The sequence below is a fragment of the Euleptes europaea genome, chromosome 3 (assembly GCF_029931775.1).
Source record: "Euleptes europaea isolate rEulEur1 chromosome 3, rEulEur1.hap1, whole genome shotgun sequence".
Taxonomy (NCBI): Eukaryota; Metazoa; Chordata; class Lepidosauria; order Squamata; family Sphaerodactylidae; genus Euleptes; species Euleptes europaea.
Genome location: NC_079314.1, coordinates 30,817,684 through 30,842,563, shown reverse-complemented (window position 1 = coordinate 30,842,563; position 24,880 = coordinate 30,817,684). Strand labels below are relative to the sequence as shown.

At 47.0% G+C, this 24,880-nt stretch overlaps 1 protein-coding gene across 1 annotated transcript in view; it reads left to right on the top strand.

Annotated features, from left to right (window-relative positions):
• The window catches only part of COL16A1 (collagen type XVI alpha 1 chain), a 133,820-nt gene that overhangs the window by 77,590 nt on the left and 31,350 nt on the right, over window positions 1–24,880 (top strand). Inside the window, exons 28-41 of the mRNA XM_056846435.1 lie at window positions 403–525; window positions 2,413–2,466; window positions 3,460–3,501; window positions 6,671–6,724; window positions 9,982–10,050; window positions 10,146–10,199; window positions 14,856–14,882; window positions 15,681–15,746; window positions 15,930–15,983; window positions 16,111–16,164; window positions 18,742–18,795; window positions 19,125–19,160; window positions 21,131–21,244; window positions 22,958–22,993. Coding sequence (XP_056702413.1) covers window positions 403–525; window positions 2,413–2,466; window positions 3,460–3,501; window positions 6,671–6,724; window positions 9,982–10,050; window positions 10,146–10,199; window positions 14,856–14,882; window positions 15,681–15,746; window positions 15,930–15,983; window positions 16,111–16,164; window positions 18,742–18,795; window positions 19,125–19,160; window positions 21,131–21,244; window positions 22,958–22,993 — 837 coding nt within the window. The remainder of the gene's footprint in view (window positions 1–402; window positions 526–2,412; window positions 2,467–3,459; window positions 3,502–6,670; window positions 6,725–9,981; window positions 10,051–10,145; window positions 10,200–14,855; window positions 14,883–15,680; window positions 15,747–15,929; window positions 15,984–16,110; window positions 16,165–18,741; window positions 18,796–19,124; window positions 19,161–21,130; window positions 21,245–22,957; window positions 22,994–24,880) is intronic.

Genomic DNA, 24,880 nt, shown 5'->3' with positions numbered 1-24,880 from the left:
GGATGGTGATTGTAAGCTGGTTTGATTCTGCCATAAGTAGCAGAGAAAGTCGGCATATAAAAACCAACTCCTCTTCCTCTTCTTCTTTGTCTTCATTTTTGCAGGAAATGGATCCCATGCTTATGCCCTGATCCTGAATGCAGAAAGGCAGGGCCAGTCAGTAAAATCCCAGTTTTCTCCTATCAAGTGTGCTCGCTATCTAAATATTAAATTGCTTGGAGCCCTCTTTGATAAGGGCGGAGAAAGCTGGATATAACCAGCGTAATTAATCAATTGAACTGTTGCTTGATTTTTAAAAAAAATCATTGTTACGGACTGAGGAAGTGACATATCTAACCTCACTGACTCCTTTGCTAAAGTATCCTTCTGTGCCTTCACGGTCCCCTCTGCCTTGGCTTACAGGGTGACGCTTGTGAATCCTGCCCCAGCTTCACTGGAGACCTGTCTGGCTTATCTGGGATCCCGGGGAAACCGGGTCCAAAAGGGGACCGTGGACTTCCAGGTGTGGGACAGCCGGGCAAACCTGTAAGTAGCTTTTCACCTGATTAAGACGGAAAAATGGCAACATTCTCAGAAATCCATCAGACTGGATTTGGTGGGATATAATGATGAAGACTGGTCCAGCAGCTGCTACTATATTTATTTGCTTTTGTGGACAGAACTAAAAATTCCAGGTTGCATTGTGTACATGTGTGTTGCTTAATGATCTTTTAGCAGATTTACAGTGCCATCCGGAGCAGGCCTTTTCAGAATCTTGCTCAGGTCTATTTACTTCCAGGAAAGGGTTCTTAGGATGGCACTTTTAGAACATTAAAAATGCCTAACTAGAGTGGATTAAAGGGCCATGCAGTCCTGCAGCGTATTTGTAGTAGGGGCCAACCAGATGTTTCTAGGAAGCCCACATAAGCATGGTGTGAAGGGAACAGCCCTCCCCTGCTGTTTGCGCCCGGTATATGGCATTTGGCAGATATACATCCTCTGTACATGGAGGTTCTGTTCAGCTATCATGGAGAATAATTGTTCACAGGCGTGAATTTGCCTGATCCTTTAATCCATCACAGCAGCGTATGGTAACGAATTTAGTAAGTTAACTGTATTGTGTGAAAAAGTGTTTCCTTTCTCGTGTCCTGTTATCTGCTGCCAATCAGTTTTCTTCAGCGACGTAGAGCTCACTGCTTAGCTTTCATTTCTTTAATTAAATGATTCCACTGATGTATTGCAAGACCCCCCGTAAAGGCGCTTCTTTGAATAAAGGTGACTGTGAGGACAGAGCTGTGCAGAATTACTCCAGTCTGTGTCCAGCAAATCAGACTGGAGTAACCTCTTCTTAGGATTTCCCCGTTAATCCGTTAAGAATAGCAGATAATTCTAAAAGCTCCTTGGTTAGAAAAGAAGGGAAACCGTCTGCGTTATTTTCCGTTAAAGCCGCAAGGCGAGCCGTGCTCTAATTCATTTAAGTTTGTGTGTAACCGGAGCTGACACTTCTATTCTCACCGTCCCCCAGTTTTATTCGGCCATGATTTGAAACATATCACCTGGTCAATACTGGCAGAGATGTGCATAGTGGCTTGCATTCGCATTCTGCAATTCCACACCAGAGCAAAAAAGACGTAGGACTCAATAAAGGGTGCAAAATGTCGTTTCCTCAAAAATCTCAATCTTCATTTATTTATTTATTTTTAAAAATGAAAAAGGAGGTGATTGGACAATACCTGGTGAGAAATCCTAGAAGCTAGATGGATGCTAGCTGCATTTTTCAGGGTTCAGAGAGGTGGAGTTTGGGGGCATGGCCACTTCCTGCAGAGAGAAGAATAAATTGTGCAATCTCAGGAAATGTATGCAAGTTTGCATACATACAGTTTGCATACAGAATTCAAATTGCCCCGATGCAGAATTTTGATACTCACGAGAGCGGGCATACTGAAACACCCTTCCCAAAACTGCAGTTTGGGTTTGAGGCTTTACCCCAAGCAAGGGTTTGCTGGAAATACAGAGGGGGTTTTTAATCAAAAATTGTCTGTTTCACAAAGTGAGGAACTTCCTAGTTAACCAGTATGTTCTGTGAAATCTGCAACTAAAGGTTTAACTGAGTAATCATTCCTGTTCATCAACAATCAGAGCCTCCAGGCTTAGTTTGAAATATAAACTGTTGGTATCAAATATTATCATTTGGGAGGGAGTTTAGCATTTTCCATCTCCCCCGAATTGACTGAATCCTGGGCACTGTAACCTAAAACAAAGCAGGAACTGAGAACCTCAACAAGATACTTGTTGTGCCCTTATTGGATTGGGGTGAGTGGGGGAGAATCCTTACAAGGAAAAATTCATTAGGAAGGTAGCCACAATATTCATCACAAGTTCCACAACCAACCTTTTTATTTTTACCTTTAAAAAAAAACCCACCCCTTCCAGGGTAAACCAGGACTACCAGGAATTCAGGGACCTCCTGGCTTGAAGGGGCTGCAGGTGAGTAAGGCAGCGGGGTTGAAAGCTGTCTCATCCTTTTGGGGTGGTTCTCTCCTAGACATTCTGACAGCAAGATCCAAGGAATGAAGAAAAGGTGAGGCGCTGTTCCTAAGTCACCACACAAAGTGCTCTCTGACCACCTTGGGGGCATAAATCCTGGGGAGATTCATCTGTGCCCCTCTGTTGTTGTCTTCAGCCAGTGGGTGAAGGCATTTCAGTTTTGTTAGGTTTTCCCTTGCTGACTCTCAATGACTTTCTTATAGACTCATAGAATCATAGAGTTGGAAGGGACCAGCAGGGTCATCTAGTCAAACCCCTTGCACAATGCAGGAAATTCCAACTACCTCCCCCCCACACACCCCCAGTAACCCCTACTCCATGCCCAGAAGATGGCCAAGGTGCCCTCCCTCTCATGATCCGCCTAAGGTCATAGAATCAGCATTACTGACAGATGGCCATCTAGCCTCTGCTATAAAGCCTCCAAGGAAGGAGAGCTTACCACCTCCCGAGGAAGCCTGTTCCATTGATGGAGTTGGAAGGGGCCATACAAACCATCTAGTCCAACGCCCTGCTCAGTGCAGGATCAGCCTAGAGAGCATCCCTGACAAAATGGGAAATCTTTCCTATTCATGCATCTATGTGTTATGTGTTTTGCTGTAATGTTTTTTTTAAAAAATGTTTTATCTATATGCATTTTTAAGCTTGTTTTAATGTTATTGATGGCTGGGGACCCTACGTTGGGTAGCTTAAAGATGTTTTAAATAAATAATATAAGGAAGGGGAGCCAGGGATCACTGGAGGACTTAACTGGAAAAGGATGGGAAGGACAGTGCTGAAGGTTGAGGGGGGCATAAATCCCCAGCGAAGGAAGGAGGAAAGAACACAGAGCTTAGGCTTTTGTGACAAGTGGCTAGGGTCTGGGCAGGTTTCATTCCAGAGTGATTTTGGGGGATGACACATGTCTAATAACCTGTCTCTCACACATCTTTCTAGGGGGAGCCAGGTCCCCCTGGGGTAGGAATCCAGGGTCCAGAGGTGAGTAGGCCCATTTCTCTTTGGCACCCATTGCTCGTCTTGCGTGTTGCACTGAGTAGGGGACCCAACTGTCTTTTCTCTTGTTTCTCAGGGGGAATCGGGAGAGAGAGGCTTACCAGGCAGCCCTGTAAGTACCATCCACCTCTGCCTTATCGGGTCCTTGGCAGACTGGGGTCAGTCTCAGTAGATCCCTGTCAGGGTCCCACCCAGTCAGTCAGACACCAACTGGGAAAGGGGGCCGAGACCAGAGCCACACCCCAGCACAGCTCCTGCATGAGCCAGTGTGGTGTCGTGGTTAAGAGCGGTGGTTTGGAGAGGTGGACTCTGATCTGGAGAACTGGGTTCGATTCCCCACTCCTCGTGAGCGGCGGCCGCTAATCTGGTGAACTGGGTTGGTTTCCCCACTCCTCCACATGAAGCCAGCTAGGTGGCCTTGGGCTAGTCACAGCTCTCTCAGTCCCACCTACCTCACAGGGTGTCTGTTGCAGGGAGGGGAAGGGAAAGTGATTGTAAGCTGGTTTGATTCTTCCTTAAGTGGTAGAGAAAGTCGGCATATAAAAAACCAACTCTTCTTCTTCTGTCACTGACCTGGAAGGGACAGCCTTGGGATCGATGCCCCAGCTGACTAGTCCAGAAAGGGGCTGCTTCATGATACACAAACCCAAGATCTGTCATCCTTCGTACCTCGACAAGCACCCAGAATCCCAGACAGGGCTGCCAACTTCAGGTTGGTAAATTACTGGAGATTTGTGGGGTGGAGTCTTGGGAGGGCTGAGTCTGGGGAGTGGATGGAGCTCAGCAGGGTCCGAAGCAGCCCTTTTCTCCAGGGAACTGATCTCTGCAGTCTGGAGATCAGTTGTAGTTCCAGAAGATCTCCAGGCCCCTAGCTGGAGTTGGCAACCCTATTCCCAACCCAGGTCGAGGCAGGTGTTCTTTTACAATGAGATTTCTGGGGATGTACCCCTTGCAGACTCAGAGGCAGTTCTCAAATTTTATTGAATCTCCTCTTGCTTCCCTTGAAAAGCCCTTGATGCAGGGACACCCAACTTTTCCTTAATATTTTGCTTTAAGCCAAATTTGGTGGGAGCTCAGGGCCCTGGTCTAAGTACTTTTCCACAGTCTGGCCCAAACGACATTCCACATTTAACATCCCAACGGGGACTGGCTGCTTAAGAACAGATTGCTGGATCATACACTGGTCCGTCTAGTTCAGCATCCTGTCTCACACAGGAGGAGGAGGAGGAGTTGGTTTTTATATGCTGACTTTCTCTACCACTTAAGGGAGACTCAAACCGGCTTACAATCACCTTCCCTTCCCCTCCCCACAACAGACACCCTGTGAGGTGGGTGGGGCTGAAAGAGGTATAAGAGAGCTGTGAGTAGCCCAAGGTCACCCAGCTGGCTTCGTGTGTAGGAGTGGGGAAACAAATCCAGTTCACCAGATTCGCCTCCGCCGTTCATGTGGAGGAGTGGGGAATCAAACTCCAGAATGCAACACCAGATCAGAGTCCACCGCTCCAAACCACCGCTCTTAACCACTACACTACACTGGTGTTGCATCCTGGCACTGATACTTAAAGGTTTACTGCCTATGAATATGGAGGATCCATTTGTACACCATGGCTAGTAGATGGACCTCTCTTCCATGAAACTGTCTAATTCCCTCTTCAAGCCTTCTTTGCCTGTGGCCATCACTACATCCTCTGGCATTGAGCTCCACAATTTTACTGCGTTTTTAAAAATATATATATTTGCATAATAATATAACCTGTTATTAAAAGAACAGCATCAATAAAATGGAATAAAAGACATAAAAACTACAGAAGACAACTGGAAACAGCGATGAAACGCTGAGCCATATCTAAACAGCAGCAACATAAAAGCAATAAAATATGAAGCCAGGATGTGATCATCAGCATTATAAAATATTGAAAGCCAAAGCATTTAGAGGCAATGCCAAGAAGTTTGGTCAAGGATAAATTTAACTGTTCATTGAGTAAAGATGCATTTCCTTTTATCTGCCCTGAACCTATCCCCCATGAAACTTCATCAAATGCCCCAGAGTTCTAGTATTATCAGGGATGGAGGGAAAAGTTCTCTCCATTCGCTCTGTCCACCCCATGCATAGTTTTATAACCTCTATCATGTCCCCTCTTAGTCATCTTTTATCTAAACCAAATAGTCCCAGCTGTGAGTCCCCCTGTGGGAACTCAAGTTAAAGCCCCACAGGGACCCAGTTTGGATCAGGATCATAGTGCAGAGAGAGAAGAGGCTGCAGCCTTCCTCTAACACTGATTTCCTAACCAAAAATGGTCCAGGGTGTTATTTGCCATTGGTGTGTGTGTGTGTGGGGTATGTATCAGCATATAGTGCACGTGCAGCCCCGGCCCCAATGTCCCAGCAGAGCATCCAGCACTGGTAAGGACCCACCACCCACCACATTGCTTGACAACCTGCATTCATTTGTTGTGGGTCCCAGGTTTGGGGTGTGTAGACCCCACCCCCCGAGAAAACCAATGACAATGAAATTCAGTGGCATCCTTACCAATTTCTGAAAAGGGCTGTGCAGATTACATAAGAACATAAGAAAGGCCATGCTGAATCAGACCAAGGCCCATCAAGTCCAGCAGTCTGTTCACACAGTGGCCCAACCAGGTGCTTCTAGGAAGCCCACAAACGACTACAGCATTACCCTGCCTGTGTTCCACATCACCTAATATAATACTCATGGTCCTCTGATCCTGGAGAGAATAGGTATGCATCATGACTAGTATCCATTTTGACCTCTCCTCTACGAACGTGTCCACTCCCCTCTTAAAGCCTTCCAAGTTGGCAGCCATCACCACATCCTGGGTCAGGGAGTTCCACAATTTCCTCCTTACTTGAGCCAGTAGAATCAGAGCAAGGCTCTGCTGAGCTTTTCTTGTTTTTTCTGAAACTGTGGTGGTTTCTTTGGCTGCTTTCACACACATTGGATAATGCTCTTTCATTCCACGTTAATGATCATTTGCAACTGGATTTTCCCTAAAGAGAAAAATCCACTTGGTAATGATCGCCAAAGTCCATTGAACATTCATTGAAAGTGCATTATCCAACGTGTGTGAAAGCAACCAAATTCAACCCTTTGCATGTAATTATGTTGCTGTAATTCTCCTTTCCTGCTCCACAGGGACCCCCGGGGCCTCAGGGACCACCAGGAAAAGTTGGGGGAAGGGGTGAAAAGGTAAGAATTTGGCGACATTTCATTTTTGCATGTGGATTGTAATAATTTGCTATGAGGAGTATTTGGGGGCTGAGTTCGGTTGGATATGATTTGTTCAATTAACCATTATTCATTGACTGTGAATGCTTCAATATGACAACTGCTAAATTAGCTTCCCTGTCACTGTGTTGGAAGCAGCAGTTTGCTCCCAGGCCAACTTCATAAGTTAATTGCTTCACTTCTGTACTGATCACATGTGGCTATTTTACTGGGGCTAAAACCACTTCCGTTGCCTGTTGATGATCTGTTCTGACCGGGATAGCCCCAGGCAGCCTGATCTCTTCAGATCTCCGAAGCTAAGCAGGGTAGGCTCTGGTTAGCATTTGGATGGGAGACCTCCAAGGAATACGAGGGTCTTTATGCAGAGGAAGAAAATGGCAAACCACCTCTTGCCTTGAAAACCCTGCTGGGTTGCCATAAGCCAGTTGTGACTTGACAGCACTTTACACACGCACACATATTGATGACCCCCATTAGCTTTATTTATTGCTTCATTTGTAGCCTGCCTTTCTCACTGAGCCTCAACACAGCTTACAACTAAAAACAATGTAGTAAGAACAATACAATGCATAGAACTAACAAAATGGCTGAATGGGGATTTGAACCTGAGTCTCAGGAGAGTAGCCGTGTTTGTCTATAGTAGTAGATTAAAGTCCACTAACACCTTAGAGATCAACAAGTTTTTCGGGGAAGAAACCTTTGAGAGTCAAAGCTCCCTTATGAAATGAGCTTTGACTCTTGAAAGCTCATACCCCCCCCCCCAATCTTGATGGTCTCTAAAGTGCTACTGGACTTTAATCTAGCTCTGGATCCTAGTCTGACACTCTGACCAACACCTTGAATAGTATCTGGAACCTAATCAGGATCACACGAACACATGAAGCTGCCTTCTACTGAACCAGACCCTCGGTCCATCAAAGTCAGTATTGTCTACTCAGACCGGCAGCGGCTCTCCAGGGTCTCAGGCGGAGGTCTTTCACATCACCTACTTGCCTAGTCCCTTTAACTGGAGCTTCCGGGGATTGAACCTGGGACCTTCTGCATGCCAAGCAGATGCTCTACCACTGAGCCACTGCCCCTCCTCTAACCCATGGAGCGACTGCAGAAAGGGAACATTATACATGAAGCGGGTCAGTGCCTTTCGAGTGACTATGCTCTTAGAATCGACCCCTTCCTGAAAAGTGGTATGTTATCTTATTCAGTTAGTCACCTACTAAGCAGGACTAAACTACTTTACTCACTTAAAAAGTAAGTCTTTTTATTGATGTGCTCCAATGTAATTTAATGTATATATGTGTATATGCAAGTATTACAAAGTCTTAAAATTCAATAACAATGTATACAGTAAAGCAAGCAAGTTCTACATACTATTCAGTTTTAAAATCCAACACTTAAAATATAACAGTCTGATTTAGTTCAAAGTATCTAATTCACATTCTAGAATAATATATTTGTAAAGCCATACATACCAGTACCATCTTCTGAGCCTCCCTTAGAGATCTGAAGTTCTAGCCCTCTCCCTGCCTGTATTTATACTGTTTTAGTCACCTTCAATGAGCTTGAAACTAGAGCTCGAGCAGGAGACAGTTGTACTGCACATGCTCAGTGGCTTCTCTTTAGATTGCCATATTTGGACTTCCACTTCGAGGAGGCTAAGCATACTATTTCTTAAACAGTCAGTTTTGAGTTTTGTTATACTTTATATAATCAATTTTATCATCATACTAATCTCCAGAAAAATACGTTGAGATTAAACCTATTCATTAATTTCTAGCATCATGTCTTCATGTTTAAATCATAAAATACAATATATTGTTTACATTACATCATTACATCTTAGTCAGCATCATATACCCTTGGAATGGAGAGCATTTCTGCACTTGAAGTCATTGGAAAGGCAGGAAGTGCCTGTAAGCTACACTCTGCTCTGTAGCTTAAAAAATGCAGAGAGTGCTGCAAATGCTTTGCTCTCTAGCCATTGAGAAAGCTGAGAAAGGTCATAGAAAAAAGGCAGAAAATGTGACAAGCAAATCTGCACTGACACTGAAACCTTTGACAGAGTAATTCAGAAACATAAGCCTCTGGCAAAGAATATCCAGGCTTTCTTTCCTTTTAAAAGGAAATGAAAGCCTCTGCTGTATAGTTTGTAGTTTGTATGTGTAGCTTGGTTTTACATTGAATATTTCTGCATATGTACAACACTAATTCCACTAAGATGCATTGACTTTGGCCTTTTCCACATACTGTTTTTTCCTTGTCTTGAAGTTCCTGTTTCTTTGGTGTGTTTTTAAAGTTCCGCACATGTTTTACTCCCTCTAGTGGCCGATTCGATATAGCAGAAGATTAAGGGGGTTACCGCACTTGTATTCCCAGCAATGTATTAAGAGTTTGAAAACGTTTTAAAAAATACTGTTCGCACTTTCTATGTATTCCCACCGATTTATTAAGAGTTTGAAAACGTTATAAAAAATACTGTTCGCACTTTGTTTGGCCCCTTTAGCTGTGAAGACGTTTTCCAACCATTTATAAGCCGTAGTATCCAAAACCCCTTTTAAAGTGATGTTTTTTATAACGTTTTCAAACTCTTAATACATCGCTGGGAATACAAAGTGCGGTAACCCCCTAAATCTAGTTTATTTCCCCACTGATTTAAGCGACGGCCATTTACTCTTCATAAAATTGGGTATGATATCGAATGGTCCACTAGAGGGAGAAAAGCACGTTCTGAACTTTTAAAAAACACTGACGAAACATAACCTCAATTTTATTTACAAAAAACTATCAGGTTAGTTAATGTATCAACCAATTTTTGAATATATTTATTATTTAGTATGTGTATTCCATATTATTAGCCCAATTGATGAAGATTTTGATAATGCCGAGTGCCTGTTTTGCATTAGAGTATTTTTTATTATTATTATTATTTTGTGAAAATTACATACTGGACATATATATTTTCCCCATCCCGTTTTCCTTCTGTACCCCCCATCTCATATAATAAATACATTTATTTTTTTAAAACAACACCGAAGAAAACAGGAACTTGGAGACGAAGAAACAGAGAATGCTGAAAAGCCCTATATCTTAATTGTTGTCTGCCTTGGGATTCTTGGAACGTTCCACTACAGCATCAAATTGTACATTTCAAGGCAGACATTGTTAGGGTTGTTTTGGATAGCCGTGGTTATCTGAATGTCACACTTCTCTTCCTCCTTTAGGGCTCTCCAGGTCTGAAAGGTGCCACAGGGGCCCCCGGACCTCCTGGAACCAGCATCACTGGCCCACCAGTAAGTGCCCAGTTCCTTTCTTGCTCTGGGGGGTGTTATGGCCACTACCCTGTCGGCTTTCTGATTTGCTTACTGCCTCTCTCTTTTTCCTCCAGGGGCGAGAAGGTCAGCGGGGCCTCTCAGGAATTCCTGGCTCCAATGGTTTAATGGTAGGTGAGCAGTCACCCTGTTTGCTTTGAAGAAAGTGTGTTTTGGAACGGACAAGAGACTGTCCAAACATCTGGTGATATCAGGTTTTAGATTACCTTGGATCTTCCCAACATGGACAAATCCCACTGCAGGCAAAAACCAGTTTTGGAAGCCTAGGAGAAGAAGGGATTTTACAGGCCCAACAAATAACTCCTTGCCTGGTCTGAAGGGAAACCATCTCTGGTAGAAATTCCCCCCTCCTCTTTTAAAAGCTTCTAGACTCCAGAGGAGAACCTTTAGAGTAAATTGAGCATTTCTAACAGCTACAGGATTTGGGGCAATTGCATGAAGCATCCTCCCTGGGCAACAATGAACCGGAAGTAGGACTGCCCATTCTGGCTCCATACATTCCTGGAAATTTGGTAGTGATGCCTGGGGAGGGCAGAGTTTGGGGAGCTCAGCAGGGATGTGATGTCACTCTAGGATGTCCATTTCTCCTAGACTCTATGGTATACCATGGAATCTGCCCTCCAAAGATGCCATTTTCCCCAGGGAAACTCATTTCTGTAGCCTGGAGATCAGTTGCATCTCCAGGAGAACATCAGGCCCCACTTTGATGCTGGTATCCCTAGCTGGAAGAAGAAGAAGAAGAGTTGGTTTTATATGCTGACTTTCTCTACCACTTAAGGAAGAATCAAACCAGCTTACAATCACCTTCCCTTCCCCTCCCCACAACAGACTCCCTGTGAGGTAGGTGGGGCTGAGACAGTGCAACTAGCCCAAGGTCATCTAGCTGGCTTCATGTGTTGGAGTGGAAAAACCAACCCGGTTCGCCAGATTAGTCTCTGCCGCTCATGTGGAGGAGTGGGGAATCAAACCCGGTTCTCCAGATCAGAGTTCACCGCTCCAAACCACTGCTCTTAACCACTGTACCACACTGGTTCAAACCTAGAAGCATCTCATGCTGCCTCTCCCTTCTTGCATGCCCTGTGTGCAGAGATAGGACGGGGCACTGGGTCCTGTTTCCACCCTGGATAAGGCATCAGGCCCTGTGTCCACCCTTGAAAACCTCCATTGTGAAGCGTCAGATTCAGACACTCACGCCGCTAACATGCAGTTGTTCAAAACAAACATGTTTCCCCCCCAAACAAAGGCTGACTAAAGGGATGGAGTGTCAGAAGGGCGCCCTACAGGATGAAGCATACTTTCTCATTCGCGAAACAAAAGACGATCATTCATTCTGCTATTGTGCAGCGCTTGTTTGGAAGAGCTTTGTGAAAAGGCTCCACGCTGTTTTCGGTGACAAGCAGCGTCCTGGCAGGCCAAAGTGCAAGGGTGGAAAACAAATTGGATTTTGGACACATCCTCTTTAGGAAGCTCAGATGTGATTAGCAGTGGAGATAAAAGGGTTATTAATTATGTGCTCCCCCTCTCTTGAGGGGAAAAACGGTTCGCTATTAAAATCCGGCCGCCTTTGTGTATAGCCCTTTGAGAACGGACCTGTAGCCCAGGACATTTTTCAAGACGTTCTGTTGGCCCGCAGCATCTAAGTCAGCAATACTGTCATTGTGTCAAGCGAGCCGTGTCCCAGACAAAGCTCTTGGAAGTCATGGTAGACTTTAGTGTCAGTGCCGTGGCCTGGTGGTGGTGGTGGTGTGTGAGCCACAATTAGCTTGCAAGCTGGCCTGACGTGCGTAGGACTCGGTACCAAGATATCCATTGTTTCCACAGACAGGAGGAGAAAGGCGAGAGAAAGGTTTGTAGGAAGACTGAAAGTAAAAACAATATATAAGGCCAGCAAGCTATAAAATGTCAGTTTGATGCTGGAGGTCCCAGATTCGGTGCCCTGCTTCTCCAATAGAAAAGATTTCTGCTAGTAGGGCTGGAGAAAAGAGTTTGCCTGGGGGCTTTGGGAAGATGCTGCCAGCCAGAGTAAGTAATACTTGGCAAGCTGGATCATGTACCTACGAAGATGCCTCATACTTTTAGAGCCCTGTTCACAAGTTACAGTGAGCACAGATAGAATCTGTGTACAGTGCACATGTGGTTTTGCTTTATACTTGTGATGAGTAATTCTCATGTTCATAGAATCATAGAGTTGGAAGGGGTATATAGGCCATCTAGTTCAACCCCCTGCTCAATGCAGGATCAGCCTAGCATCCCTGACAAGTGCTTGTCCAGCCTCTGCTTAAAGACTGCCAGTGAGGGGGAGCTCACCACCTCCCTAGGTGGCTGACTCCACTGTCGAACAACTTTTACTGCAATTTAAACCCATTATTCCAAGTCCTATTCTCTGCTGCCAACAGGAACAGCTCCCTGGCCTCCTCTAAGTGACAAGTCCTAGATGTCCCCCCTCAACCTCCTCTTCTCCAGACTAAACATTCCATTACATTCAGAGCACATACAGCTGAACCTTTAAATAAATGATTTAAATAAACCCTACTTTTATCCAGGTTCTGGTCCTAGATGTCAGTTGTGAAGTGAACCTATGTTGGTTCTGCCTTACAAACATACGTAGGCAGAACATACATCTGTTCACCGCAACATGTTAACTGCTTCCACACAGTGAAGATTCTCTGCATTGCTCTCCATGCTGCTACAGAGGTAGTCACAAAGTTCCACACATGGGAGGGAGTTTTCTGTGCACCTTTTCCATCTTTTTTGCGAACTTTCCCCTTTTGCACATTCTTTGCAGTGACTCTAGGTTGGGTGTCAAGGGCAGCTGCCATGGGCAATTCTCCACCCTATTTTTGTTCTTCTCTTCATGCATGCACGTAGCAGCACTGTTAAGATTTAGAATAGATAAGAAGCAGCAGATTGTTATAGTGTTATAGCACTATAGCAATTACCAATTTTTTAAAAAAAAAACCCGTAGTGGGGTGGGGGAGAGCGCTATGAAATTGGGCTGCCAGTGGTGAAATATCACCAATGTGGGCAGGACTTTTGCAGGGCAGGAAAATGCACAACATTCCATCTAGACGGCATGCGAATGCACATTACCTTCCCCAAATGTTGAAGTAAAACAGGTTTGTGAATAAATGTATGAAGAAGGAGGAGGAGTTGTTGTTATTTTTTCTACCTATAAGGAGTCTCAAAGTGGCTTACAATCACCTCCCCCTCCCCACAACAGGCACCTTATGAGGTAGGTGGGGTTGAGAGAGTTCAGAGAAAACTGACCAGCCCAAGGTCACTCAGCAGGCTTCATGTAGAGGAGTAGAGAATCAAACCCGGTTCTCCAAATTAGAGTCCGCTGCTCTTAACCACCATGCTGGGGAAACGCTGGAAAGAGGACAATTAGAGCATGTTGTCTCCAAAAAAAACAAAACACACAAGGATTCTTGTCCCATTACACATGCTAATTTTCTGCACTTCCAACCTCTATATACATCTCCTTGCTGTAATCATGCTGAGTATGTTTTGCATTGTACCTCTGCCTCCTGACGCCAACTGGCCCTTCTTGGTGTAATGCCCTTCCCATCTTCTGAACTGGATGGAAGTTGAAATGAATCTTCATTCTCCTTTGTTATCTCATTAAGTGAGCTTTGACTCACAACAGCTTATACCTTGGAAAAAATGTATTGGTCTCTGAGGTGCCACTGGAATTGAATTTTGCTACTGCTACTACCGGTGAAATAAAGTGCCTCCGTTTGGAAGCCAAGGAGGAGAGAAACCTCGGTGGGGAAGTGGCCTTGGTCTGTTGGGCTTGTATATTCTAGCAGTGGCTCTCCATGGTCTCAGATGGAGGTCTTTCACATCACTTCCTACCTGATCCTTTTAAATGGAGATGTTGGGCATTGAACTTGGGGTCCTCTGCATGTGGAGCAGATGTTTCACTACTGAGCCACATTCCCTGAGGAATTAAGGAGGGAGATCTCAGAAGCTAAGCAGGGTCAGCCCTGGTTAGTATTTGGATGGGAGACCACCAAGGTTGCTGTGCAGAGGAAGGCACTGGCACACCACCTCTGTTAGTCTCTTGCCATGAAAACCCCAAAAGGGGTCGCCATAAGTCGGCTATGATTTGACGGCACTTTAAACACACACACACACACATAAGGGAAGGGCAGGAATTTCATAGAATAGAATCATAAAATCATAGAGTTGGAAGGGACCACCAGGGTCATCTAGTCCAAACCCCTACACAATGCAGGAAATTCACAACTACCTCCCCCCACACCTGCAGTGACCCCTACTCCATGCTCAGAAGATGGCCAAGATGCCATCCCTCTCATCATCTGCCTAAGGTCATAGATCTGCCTAATGTCATAGAATCAGCATTGGTGGCAGATGGCCATCTAGCCTCTGCTTAAAAACCTCCAGAGAAGGAGAGCTGACCACCTCGCGAGGAAGCCTGTTCCACTGAGGAACTGCTCATTTAGAAAATTCTTCATAATGTCTAGATGGAAACTCTATTGATTTAATTTCAACCCATTGGTTCTGGACCAACCTTCTGCACAGTTTAGAGGGGAAGGATATTCCAGGCAGCAAGATGAAGGCAAGATATGGAGAGTGGAGGGAGATACAGGGAGTTTTTTTTACACAGTGAGCGCCTGTTTGGTTACACATCTGAATTGCTTCCTGGTTATACCTAACAATGGCCTGAATAATCATCCTGCACCCTGTTCACATTGTCTTCCACCAGCATCTGATACTGCATTTCTCTTTTTTCCTCCCTCTAGGGTGAAAAGGGAACCAGAGGTGAAAAGGTGGGTAATCTTCCCTTCCCACCCACTCACATGCCCTCGCTGTCTTGCCCATCATTCTCCCACCCACTCACAAGCTCTCCCACCACCTGCAGTAATAGCTACCCATACTGCCTGCACACCCTTTCCCTGATAGTGCTGGGTGCAGCTAGGAATGCAACTGCCATGGCCACCAGAAGAAGAAGAAGAGTTGGTTTTTATACCCCGCATTTCTCTACCTTTAAGGAGTCTCAAACCGGCTTACAATCACCTTCCCTTCCCCTCCCCACATCAGGCACCTTGCGAGGTAGGTAGGGCTGAGAGAGTTCAGAGAGAACTGTGACTGGCCCAATGTCACCCAGCAGGCTTCATGTGGAGGAGTGGGGAATCGAACCCGGTTCTCCAGATTAGAGTCTGTCATTCTTAACCACACCACCCCAGGAACGCTAATGCTTCGTGCACCACCCATATGCTCTTCTCCAGCAGCGCTAGGCAGCATATGCCACTGGGAGCACAAGTGGCAAAGGGCTTCCAAGCGGGCACTGGAAGGGTGTGCATAGGCATCAAAGGGGATGCATGAGTAGGAAGTCATCAGCAGTGGGCCCTACCAGAAGCCGTGGTCCCCGTCAGCTGCCCCACATTAGGGTATGCTGGTGCCAGCCCTGCCTCACTCTTGGTTAAGGACTCAAGCCAGGGGTTCAGCAGGAAAGGCCCCTCTGAACTCTTCAGGTTCACACTGTCATGTAGCCTACTCCACTCCTGCCTCGCCTGCTCCTGGTAATCCATGCCCCTCACCTCTCATCTCTGTCGTTGTCTTTCCAGGGTGATCCTGGGGAATGTACCTGCACGCCCAGCTCCCGTGTGGATCCGAGCCACATCGGTCTTCCGGTAAGCGTCGCTTCGCGCTCCCCCTTCCCCGCGGCCTTGGGGCTTCGCTGCCAGGCTGGGTGATGGTTCAAGCCCGCCCCCCCATCCTCCGCTCAAGCGCTCAACGCCTTTGCTCCTCGGGAGGCCGGAAGGGCCGTGTCCTGCTTGGCCTGTGCTAAACGCTCTCCCCGTTTGGACCCACAGGGAGCCCCAGGACTGTGGATCGGGACTTCCTGGCAGCCTCAGCCGGGCCCTCAGGTGTGTGTGTGTGGATGTGCATGCTTGCTCCTCTGTGCGCGGCAACTTTGGCTCCGCTGTCCCCATGATTTAGTCAGACGTTCCCTTAACAGATTCCCCTTTTCCTCTTTCTTTGCGGGTGGTGCAGGGACCGCCAGGCGCTCCAGGACCACCTGGCCCGCCAGGAGCTCCTGGGAGACAGGTAAGTGGTCGGAGATGCGTATGTCTTCTTGACGCCAGCTCCAGAAGGTAATCTCCATGGGTCCTCTTCAAGTGGAAGAGGTGGGATGTAGAAATCCAGGAGTCCTCTTTTGCTGCGTGTTCTGAGAATGGGCATTTCAGATTGGCCACAATTGGGACCTTTGGCTGACCTTAAGAGCTCCAGCAAATGCCTGAAGTCGCCCCCCTCTGGAGCCAGCCCTCTTGGGGTTGCAAACCTCCAGGGGAGGGCTGAAGTTCTCCCAGAATTTCAACTGATCTCCAGACTACAGAGATCAGTTCCCCTGGAGGAAATGGTCAGAGGGTGGACTCCAAGGAGGAAATGGCAAGTTCAGAGGGCAGACTCCATGGCATCATATCCGCACTGAGCTCCCTCCCCTCCCCAAACTCCGCATTTTCTAGGTACCGCTTCCAAATCTCTAAGAGTTTCCCAAGTTGGCAACATTTGTTCTCCTGGAATTACAACTGATCTCCATGGCTAGTCCCACCATTCTTTTGCGGACTTTTGTTTTCATCAAACGTAATTGCTGAAGCTGTGGTTTGAAGGGAGAGCCTGGCGTGAAAAGTAGCGAGGCTTACTTTCCTCATGCCCTTTTCAAAATGGCAACTTCCAGATTGCTTTTTACCCTTATTTGGGGGAAACTCACAGGTACAGACAAAATCAACTAGGGTGCAGTTTTCGTTGGGAAAATCAGCAGGAGACAAAATAGTTTAAAAATCCCCCCCCACACACACACACACACACACTGCCCTTACAGATTGGAAACCCCAGGAGCTGAGTTTCGTGGATGTTCCATTTTAATAGCGCTGCTCAAGGGAAATTTCTCAATCTCCATGTTCAAACCCAACCACGTTATTTTCCAGATCAGGTTAACACTTGCTGACAATATCTCCGTCCCCATTGGTGCCCGATGATCGCCATCAGAAAGCCAACCATATCAAAGAATAAGGGACAATCGGCCACTATTCAGATTTCCCCCTGTTTTGCTGCAATCTTTCCCAAACTTGCTGTGGTATGATCCCTCTGGAAAGATTGTGAACAAAGCAGGGTTGTCCACTGTGTGGGAGGGAACGTACAACATTACAATGGCACTGTTTGTCCTCAGTATCTTCTCATGCTTGACCTACTCCCACCCATGGCACCAGCAGACGTTCTGCTATCTTTTTAAAAATATCAGTAGTTGTTACATTGCTATACTATCATGAAACTACAGCTCTATAGCTACTACCAATAATATCGGTAGTTATATTGCTATAGCATTATAAAGCTATAGCTCTGTAGCTATTATTGTTATTTTAAAAAATCTGGCCAAAAGCCCTCCAGCAGGAATAGCAGGCAGGGGGATACCAAGGAAAGCACAAAGAAGACTTCTGTGTAGACACTCCATCGTTGTCATCTACAGTAGCCATGAGTACATAGTAGAGAATCATTGCCATGTGGATGCAGCCAGGGAGAAGAAGCAGAAAAGGGAGGTAGAATGATTCTATGATTCTAATCATAGAGTTGTGAGGGACCACCAGGGTCATCTAATCCAATCCCCTGCACCATGCAGGAAATTCACAACCACCTCCCCCCCCACACCCCCAGTGACCCCTACTCCATGCCCAGAAGATGGCCAAGATGCCCTCCCTCTCATGATCTGCCTAAGGTCATAGAATCAGCATTGCTGACAGATGGCCATCTAGCCAATGCTTAAAAACCTCCAGGGAAGGAGAGCTTACCACTTCCCGAGGAAGACTGTTCCACTGAGGAACTGCTCTAGCTGATAGAAAGTTCTTCCTAATGTCTAGACAGAAACTCTTGATTTAATTTCAGCCTATTGGTTCTGGTCTGATCTTCTGGGGCAACAGAAAACAACTCGGCGCCATCCTTTATATGACAGCCCTACAAGTACTTGAAGATGGTTATCATATCCCCTCTCAGTCTTCTCCTCTTCAGGCTAAACATACCCAGCTCCTTCACCCTTTCCTCATAGGGCTTGGTCTCCAGACCCCTCACCATCTTTGTTGCCCTCCTTTGGATACATTCCAGCTTGTCTACATCCTTCTTAAATTGTGGTGCCCAAAACTGTACATCGTACTCTAGGTGAGGTCTAATCAGAGCAGAGTAAAGCAATACCATCACTTCGCGTGATCTGGGCACTATACTCCCATTGATGTATAGAGGACTGGAACTGAAGATCACAGCTGACCAGATCTGGGCAGAGAGGGGCAAGGGAATCCTGATTTGGTGGCCACAGGTCGCTAGCAGATTGCCAGGTCCAGGTATGTTTGTTTCCCAGAGGCAGGAAGCTTATCAAGAAGTCTGGCTGGGAATTAACCAGGACCTTAGAAGCAGATGAAGGGGCTGAGGAAGGGGTGTGTGTGTTTATATGGTGGGGGGGTCTAACTGCTTCCCAATTGGAGGGGATGGAGTAGAAGCCTCAAGTTCTAGTCATCCCCCCACCACCACCAGGCTTCCCACAGCTGAGAGCAAGACCCCTTTCCAGGCAGGAAGGTTCATTTCAGAAGAAGGATGCCGAGAAGGACTCCAATATTCAAAGTTTCTCCTTGCCTTTAGGGCATCCCAGGACACAATGGCTTGCCGGGACTGCCTGGGCCAGCGGGAAACTCGGTAGGTACAGGACCTGCAGTGTCTGCCTCCCCCTGCCCTCGCTCAGGCCTGTGCTTAGTGCTCCCCCCTTTTTTGCTCAGCTGATTTCCCAAACGCACCCCCCACCCCCTCCAGTGAGAAATGCACATTAGTTCCAAACTGGGGAAAGCGTGTTGTTCACAGGATGCAGCCAGGCTGCTTGAGGGACCCCGCCAGGAGTTTTACGCCGCCCTTTGCAGGCCTCTCTTGAAAAGCTCGTGTTTCTCTGCTGCGCGCCCAGCTGAGGAAATGGATTTTCTTTTGTCCGTGTGCTTTTTATTTCCCTCTTGTTCTCCATCTTTCCTTTGCAGGGACCGCTGGCTGCTGAGAGCATTGATGTGCTCAGGGTGAGTCAGGAAGGACCCTGCATCACCTTTTGTTAATGTGGTACAAAGGATGGGTGACCTAGGGGAGGGGCTGCGACTCAGTGGTAGAGCATCTGCTTGGCATGCAGAAGGCCCCAGGTTCAATACCTGGCTGCTCCAGGTGATGTGAGAGACCTCTGCCTGAGATCCCAGAGAGCCGCTGCCAGTCTGTCCTAGACAGTACCGACTTTGATAAACTAACAGGGCATTCCTGAGGGGGGGAGTCATTTTAGGAGGAGGCGTGACCTCGCCACCAGCGAAAGTGCGTGTAATCACGCATCAGGAAGCACTTACGCTGGCGGCGAGGGCAGTTCCGCCGGCGCCCAAGCACCGCGGAGCCACGCCTCGCCCCTCCACTGACACAGCCTCTCCCTGGCACAGGCCACGGCGGAGAATTGCCGCGCCAGGGGGGGGCGTTCCCGGGGCGGGCTGGGGGGAGGAGCCGCTGGTCAGCGGCTTCCTGTCCCTGTTCACCCCTTTATGCTGGTGCCAGGAACTGCGTTGCTGTGCCTGCTTTTTAGCAGGCGCAGTTTCGCTGTTTTCAATGGGGCAAAAAGCCCCGTTAAACCAAAAAAAAACACAAAACCCCGCAAAACGGCTTTTTTTTGTTTAATGGCGTACGGGGAATGGCATTAGGAGACAGCTCGCCTGCGCTTTCTCCCCGCCATTCCCGTATGCCAATTCTTGGGAATGCACAGTAAGAGTCTGATTCAGTATAAGGCAGCTAGCTGCATGCGTTCAATGTGACCCTGGGAGCGGACAGGAGAAGAGGGGGGTTTCCTTTCAAGAAGAGCTTTGACAAGCCATCTGTCTGAGATGGTCTCTTACAACGGCAACCTGGATTAGAGTGCTGATAGAACTGTTGCCCAGGGTACATTATTTCAGATGGAATCAAAGATTGTAATAAAAATAATAATATAGATGGATTGACTCAATAAAGGAAGCCACAGCTCTCAATTTGCAAGATCTGAGAAAGGCTGTCAAAGATATGACATTTTGGAGAACATTGATTCATAGGGTCGCCATGAGTCGGAAGCGACTTGACAGCACTTAATACACACACAATAAAAATAACAGAGGAACATGTCGAAAAAGTGTGATGCGCACATAGCAACAAACGTCAAATTAGAACTCAGCTCCTTCTACAGTCCGTTGCAGCTGCACTGAATGAAGTGCTGAGACATTGTCATCATGAATTGCCAACCCCAATCCAGAAACCCTCTGGCCCTACCAGATTAGCTCCTAAACAGAGCTGGCTGGATTCATCCACCCCTAGTTACTTGAGCTTCATGCTGCTAACAGTCAGGGTTGGAAATACAGCCTTCGGAGTACTCAGATGTGGTGGCCAAACCACGAACGATCCTGGAAGCCACCTTGGGCTCGGCACCATTTCATTTATTCCATTTATTAAAATACTTAATACCCTGCCTTTCCCTTGTGGCATAGGACAGCTTCCAATTGCAAGATTAAAAACATAACAAATGCCGTAAAACCCCATTGACTCCGTCTTCCCAAGAAAAGGCCTGCAGCTGAAACCCCATCCAATGCCCTTGCCAATAAGTTGACTTTACATCATCTCCCAAAAATTTCTGGAGGCAGTGCTCCACTCTCCTCCTCAGGGGCCCTGTTCCACAAGGTGGGAGCCGCTGCACTACAGTTCTTCCTCTTCTCGCCACAAGCTAATGGTTACATCCTAGTTTTTAGCAAACCATTGTTTGCTTTTTTCATGCCCGGAGCTGCAAACTGTGGATCAACCATATCAAAAGCAGAAGCACAAGCTGGAGTTTGCTGTTTCAGGCCAAATGGCAAACTGGGGTTTGCCACAAACGTGAATCAAAGTATTCTGACATGGTCCGTGAAGAAGGATCGTACGAGCCTAGCCAAAGTTCCTTCCAGGTTCATTATGTGTCTCAAGCCATTGATGGACTGTTCTTTTTCCTTTCTCATGCCAGAACATTTGTGGGGATTGTGCTCACTTTCAATCCCTCCCGACCCCTGGGGGAACCAAAGGGGAGAAGGGAGACCAGGGTATGCCGGGAGCCCCTGGCATAGAGAACTGTGCACGGGTGAGTAGCCCATCAGCCTCTCCTTCTCATAAGCTTCCTGGAGAAGACTTGAATAGATTGCAGGTCAAACCAGCAACCTTGCTGTGACAGATTTGTGTCTCTTCATTTAAAGCATATGCCCACAACAACAACAACAAACCCTCAGCAAACCAGCATTTACTGGCAGTTCTTAATATTTTGGGAAGGCCAGTGAGAGAGTACTCTGGTATTTATTGTGGTAAGCCTCAAAAACCACCTTTCCCCACAGTGTAATCAAGCTTCCTCTTAATGCCCATGGGTTCCTGATAAGTGTTTGACTTTCCGCAAGAGCAAGGCAGGGTGGGGGAGACCCAAAATAAGGCTGCTGAAGGCAACTATAGAAGAAGAAAGGGCTGCGGCTCAGTGGTGGAGCATCTGCTTGGCATGCAGAAGGTCCCAGGTTCAATCCCCGGCATCTCCAGTTAAAGGGACTAGGCAAGTAGGTGATGGGAAAGACCTCAGCCTGAGACCCTGGAAAGCCGCTGCCAGTCTGAGTAGACAATACTGACTTTGATGGACCGAGGGTCTGATTCAGTATAAGGCAGTTTCATGTGTTCAAGAAGAGTTGGGTTTTATACCCTGCTTTTCTCTACCTTAAGGAGTCTCAAAGCTGCTTACAATCACAATCCCTTCCTTTCCCCACAACAGGCACCTTGTGAGGTAGGTGGGGCTAAGAGAGTTCGGAGAGAACTATGACTAGCCCAAAGTAACCCTGCAGGCTTCATGTGGAGAAGTGGGCAATCGAACCCAGTTCTCCAGATTAGAGTCCCCTGCTCTTAACCACTACACCACCCTGGCTCTCAGGGAGTACACATTTCCCTTCTGAATATGGAGGCAATAAAGCTGCCTTTGGCTTTATGCAATGTTTGACCCTGCCGAGAGATCAAGACTGTGCCAAGGTGCACATGTGTAAGCTTTGGAAGTCACATTTGCAAAGAGGCCCATATGGATTCAGGCATTGAATGCATTTTGGGTGCTGTCCTTGTAGGTCACGGGGTTAATATTGCATCTGTCATATGGAGGCCAGTCAAGCTTGAGGGCTGGGATAGTAAGAAGGCAGGATCAGATGCAATTATCTCATCTTCTATTATGTTTATCCCCCCCCCCATCTTTCCATACACTGATTATCCCTCCACTTTATCTTCACAACAGCCCTGTGAGGTGGGCGAAGCTAAAAGATAGTGACTGGTCCAAAGTCATCCTGTCAGCTTCATAGTAGAGTGTCGCCTTAAACCCAGAGCTCCCAGGTCCTATTCTGACACTCTGACTGCCATAACACGTTACAGAGTGGTTTAATTTTGCTCTCCCCTTCCCAGGGGAGTTTCAGCAGCTATCCAGGCCTAGCCCAAAACATTATGCTAGTCCGGGATCTCCTTGGGATCCCTTGACATGCCACAGGGGATGCCAGGATACAACTTAACAGCACGGGCAACCATATGTTTTCCAAAATCTGTGCCCTGACAGCCGCTGCAGTATTACAAGGGATTCAGTCTAGGGTACACCTCCAAATTGTGCATGGCTTCCTTGGCACCTCTGAAGATATTACAGTTCCGAGGTCCCATGTTGGTTGTTTCTGCAGGTCGGCTGCCTGGCATCCACCAGCCAATTTGGGCAACATGCTGAACTTTATTGGTGAATCATGCTGCAAAGTTTATTTTAGGAACTGAATTCTCCACATCTCTCTTTTTTTTCCAGTGCTTTGCCCAGTTCCCCAGAGCAGAGGAGGCTCGGGTGAGTAAAATTCTTGGCTGTATCCATAAGGGAAGCTTCTCCCTGTCCACTCTCTCCATGTGTGTGTGTGTGTGTAAAGTGCCGTCAAGTCGCAGCCGACTTATGGCGACCCCTTTTGGGGGGGGGGGTTTCATGGCAAGAGACTAACAGAGGTGGTTTGCCAGTGCCTTCCTCTGCACAGCAACCCTGGACTTCCTTGGTGATCTCCCATCCAAATACTAACCAGGGCTGACCCTGCTTAGCTTCTGAGATCTGACGAGATCAGGCTAGCCTGGGCTATCCAGGTCAGGGCCCACTCTCTCCATACCATGCATAATTTTACAAATACAGAATGCTTTCAGCACCAGTCCTGTGCAGCTCACAGTCGCCATGACAAGATGCGCTGATACAATCCATTGTATGTTTTGGGGAACAAAGGCTTGGTATCCTAAGCAGAGTGAACAGAGTTGTACTACAGGAAGACAATCCCCTGCCTCCACCCCCGACTGCAGCCTTCTTTGCTTCCTCCTCCCAGTTGTGCTGAATAGGCAGGGAGACAAACTGGAAGTTTGCAGCAGGAATATGGGGGAAATCAACAAAAATCAGCTTTCCCTCCTCCGCAGATGGGTAAGCCGTTCTGTCAGAGGCGCTGCTTCCGCACCAACGAAATAGAGTGGTGGGCTCCAAGCCATTGCATTTCAGTATAGTTCCAACAGGAGGCTGGCCCAATCATCTGGTTTGGCTCTTCTTAAGTCTTGGAATGACTTTGTCTGGTGATGCCCAGCATTTAATTTTGTTGCAGGGTCATTAGCTTTCAATTTAATGAGATTCTTCTCTGTCTGGAGCTCGCCGTTGACTCGAAAGAGGTCCCCATAGATGTACTTTCGGATGGGGTAGTATGAAGATCCAAGAGCATTGGACGAATGTAGCTGGGATTAGTAGAGATCTCCTCATCCACATTGCTTACATTTGCAGTAATTGTTCTGTGTTAGAGATCCAGTATCAGGAAATGGCGGCTTGTGTAATCAAAGCTGCCGTGATTGAATTAGCTCGCAGATGGAAAGCTGTCAGAGGCCAACAGTGTTCTGTGCATGGAACTGCCCTGTGGGCACCACTGGAAGTCTGACACAAGGTGGTGGGCGCTACCACAAAATGGCTGCTGCGACCTCCAACTCCAGGTCATTGATGAACAGGTTGAAAAGCGCTGGTCCCAACACAGATTCCTGAGGGACCCCACTGCTCACATCCCTTCATTGTGAGAACTGACCATTGATTCGTACTCTCTGCTTCCTATTAGGAAATGATTAGGGGACTAGAGCATCTGTCCTATGGGGAGTGGTTAAGACGCTTAGGGCTGTTTAGCTTGGAAAGAAGGCGGCTAAGGGGAGACATGATAGAGGTCTATAAAATTATGCATGGTTTGGAGAGAGTGGACAAGGAGACGTTTTTCTCCCTCTCCCATAATACTAGAATGCGGGGTCATCTGCTGAAGCTGGAGGGTGAGAGATTCAAAACAGATAAAAGGAAGTATTTTTTCACACAATGCATAGTTAAATTGTGGAACTCCCTGCCCCAGGATGTGGTGATGGCTGCCAGCTTGGAGGGCTTTAAGAGGGGAATGGACATATTCATGGAAGAGAGGGGTATTCATGGCTACTAGTTAGAATGGATACTAGTCATGCTGCATACCTATTCCCTCTAGTATCAGAGGAGCATGCCTATTATACTGGGTGCGATGGAACACAGGCAGGATGGTACTGCTGCAGTTGTCTTGTTTGTGGCTTCCTAGAGGCACCTGGTTGGCCCCTGTGTGAACAGACTGCTGGACTTGATGGGCCTTGGTCTGATCCAGCAGGGCCTTTCTTATGTTCTTATTTTTCAGCCAGCTCTCAATCCATAAGAGGACTT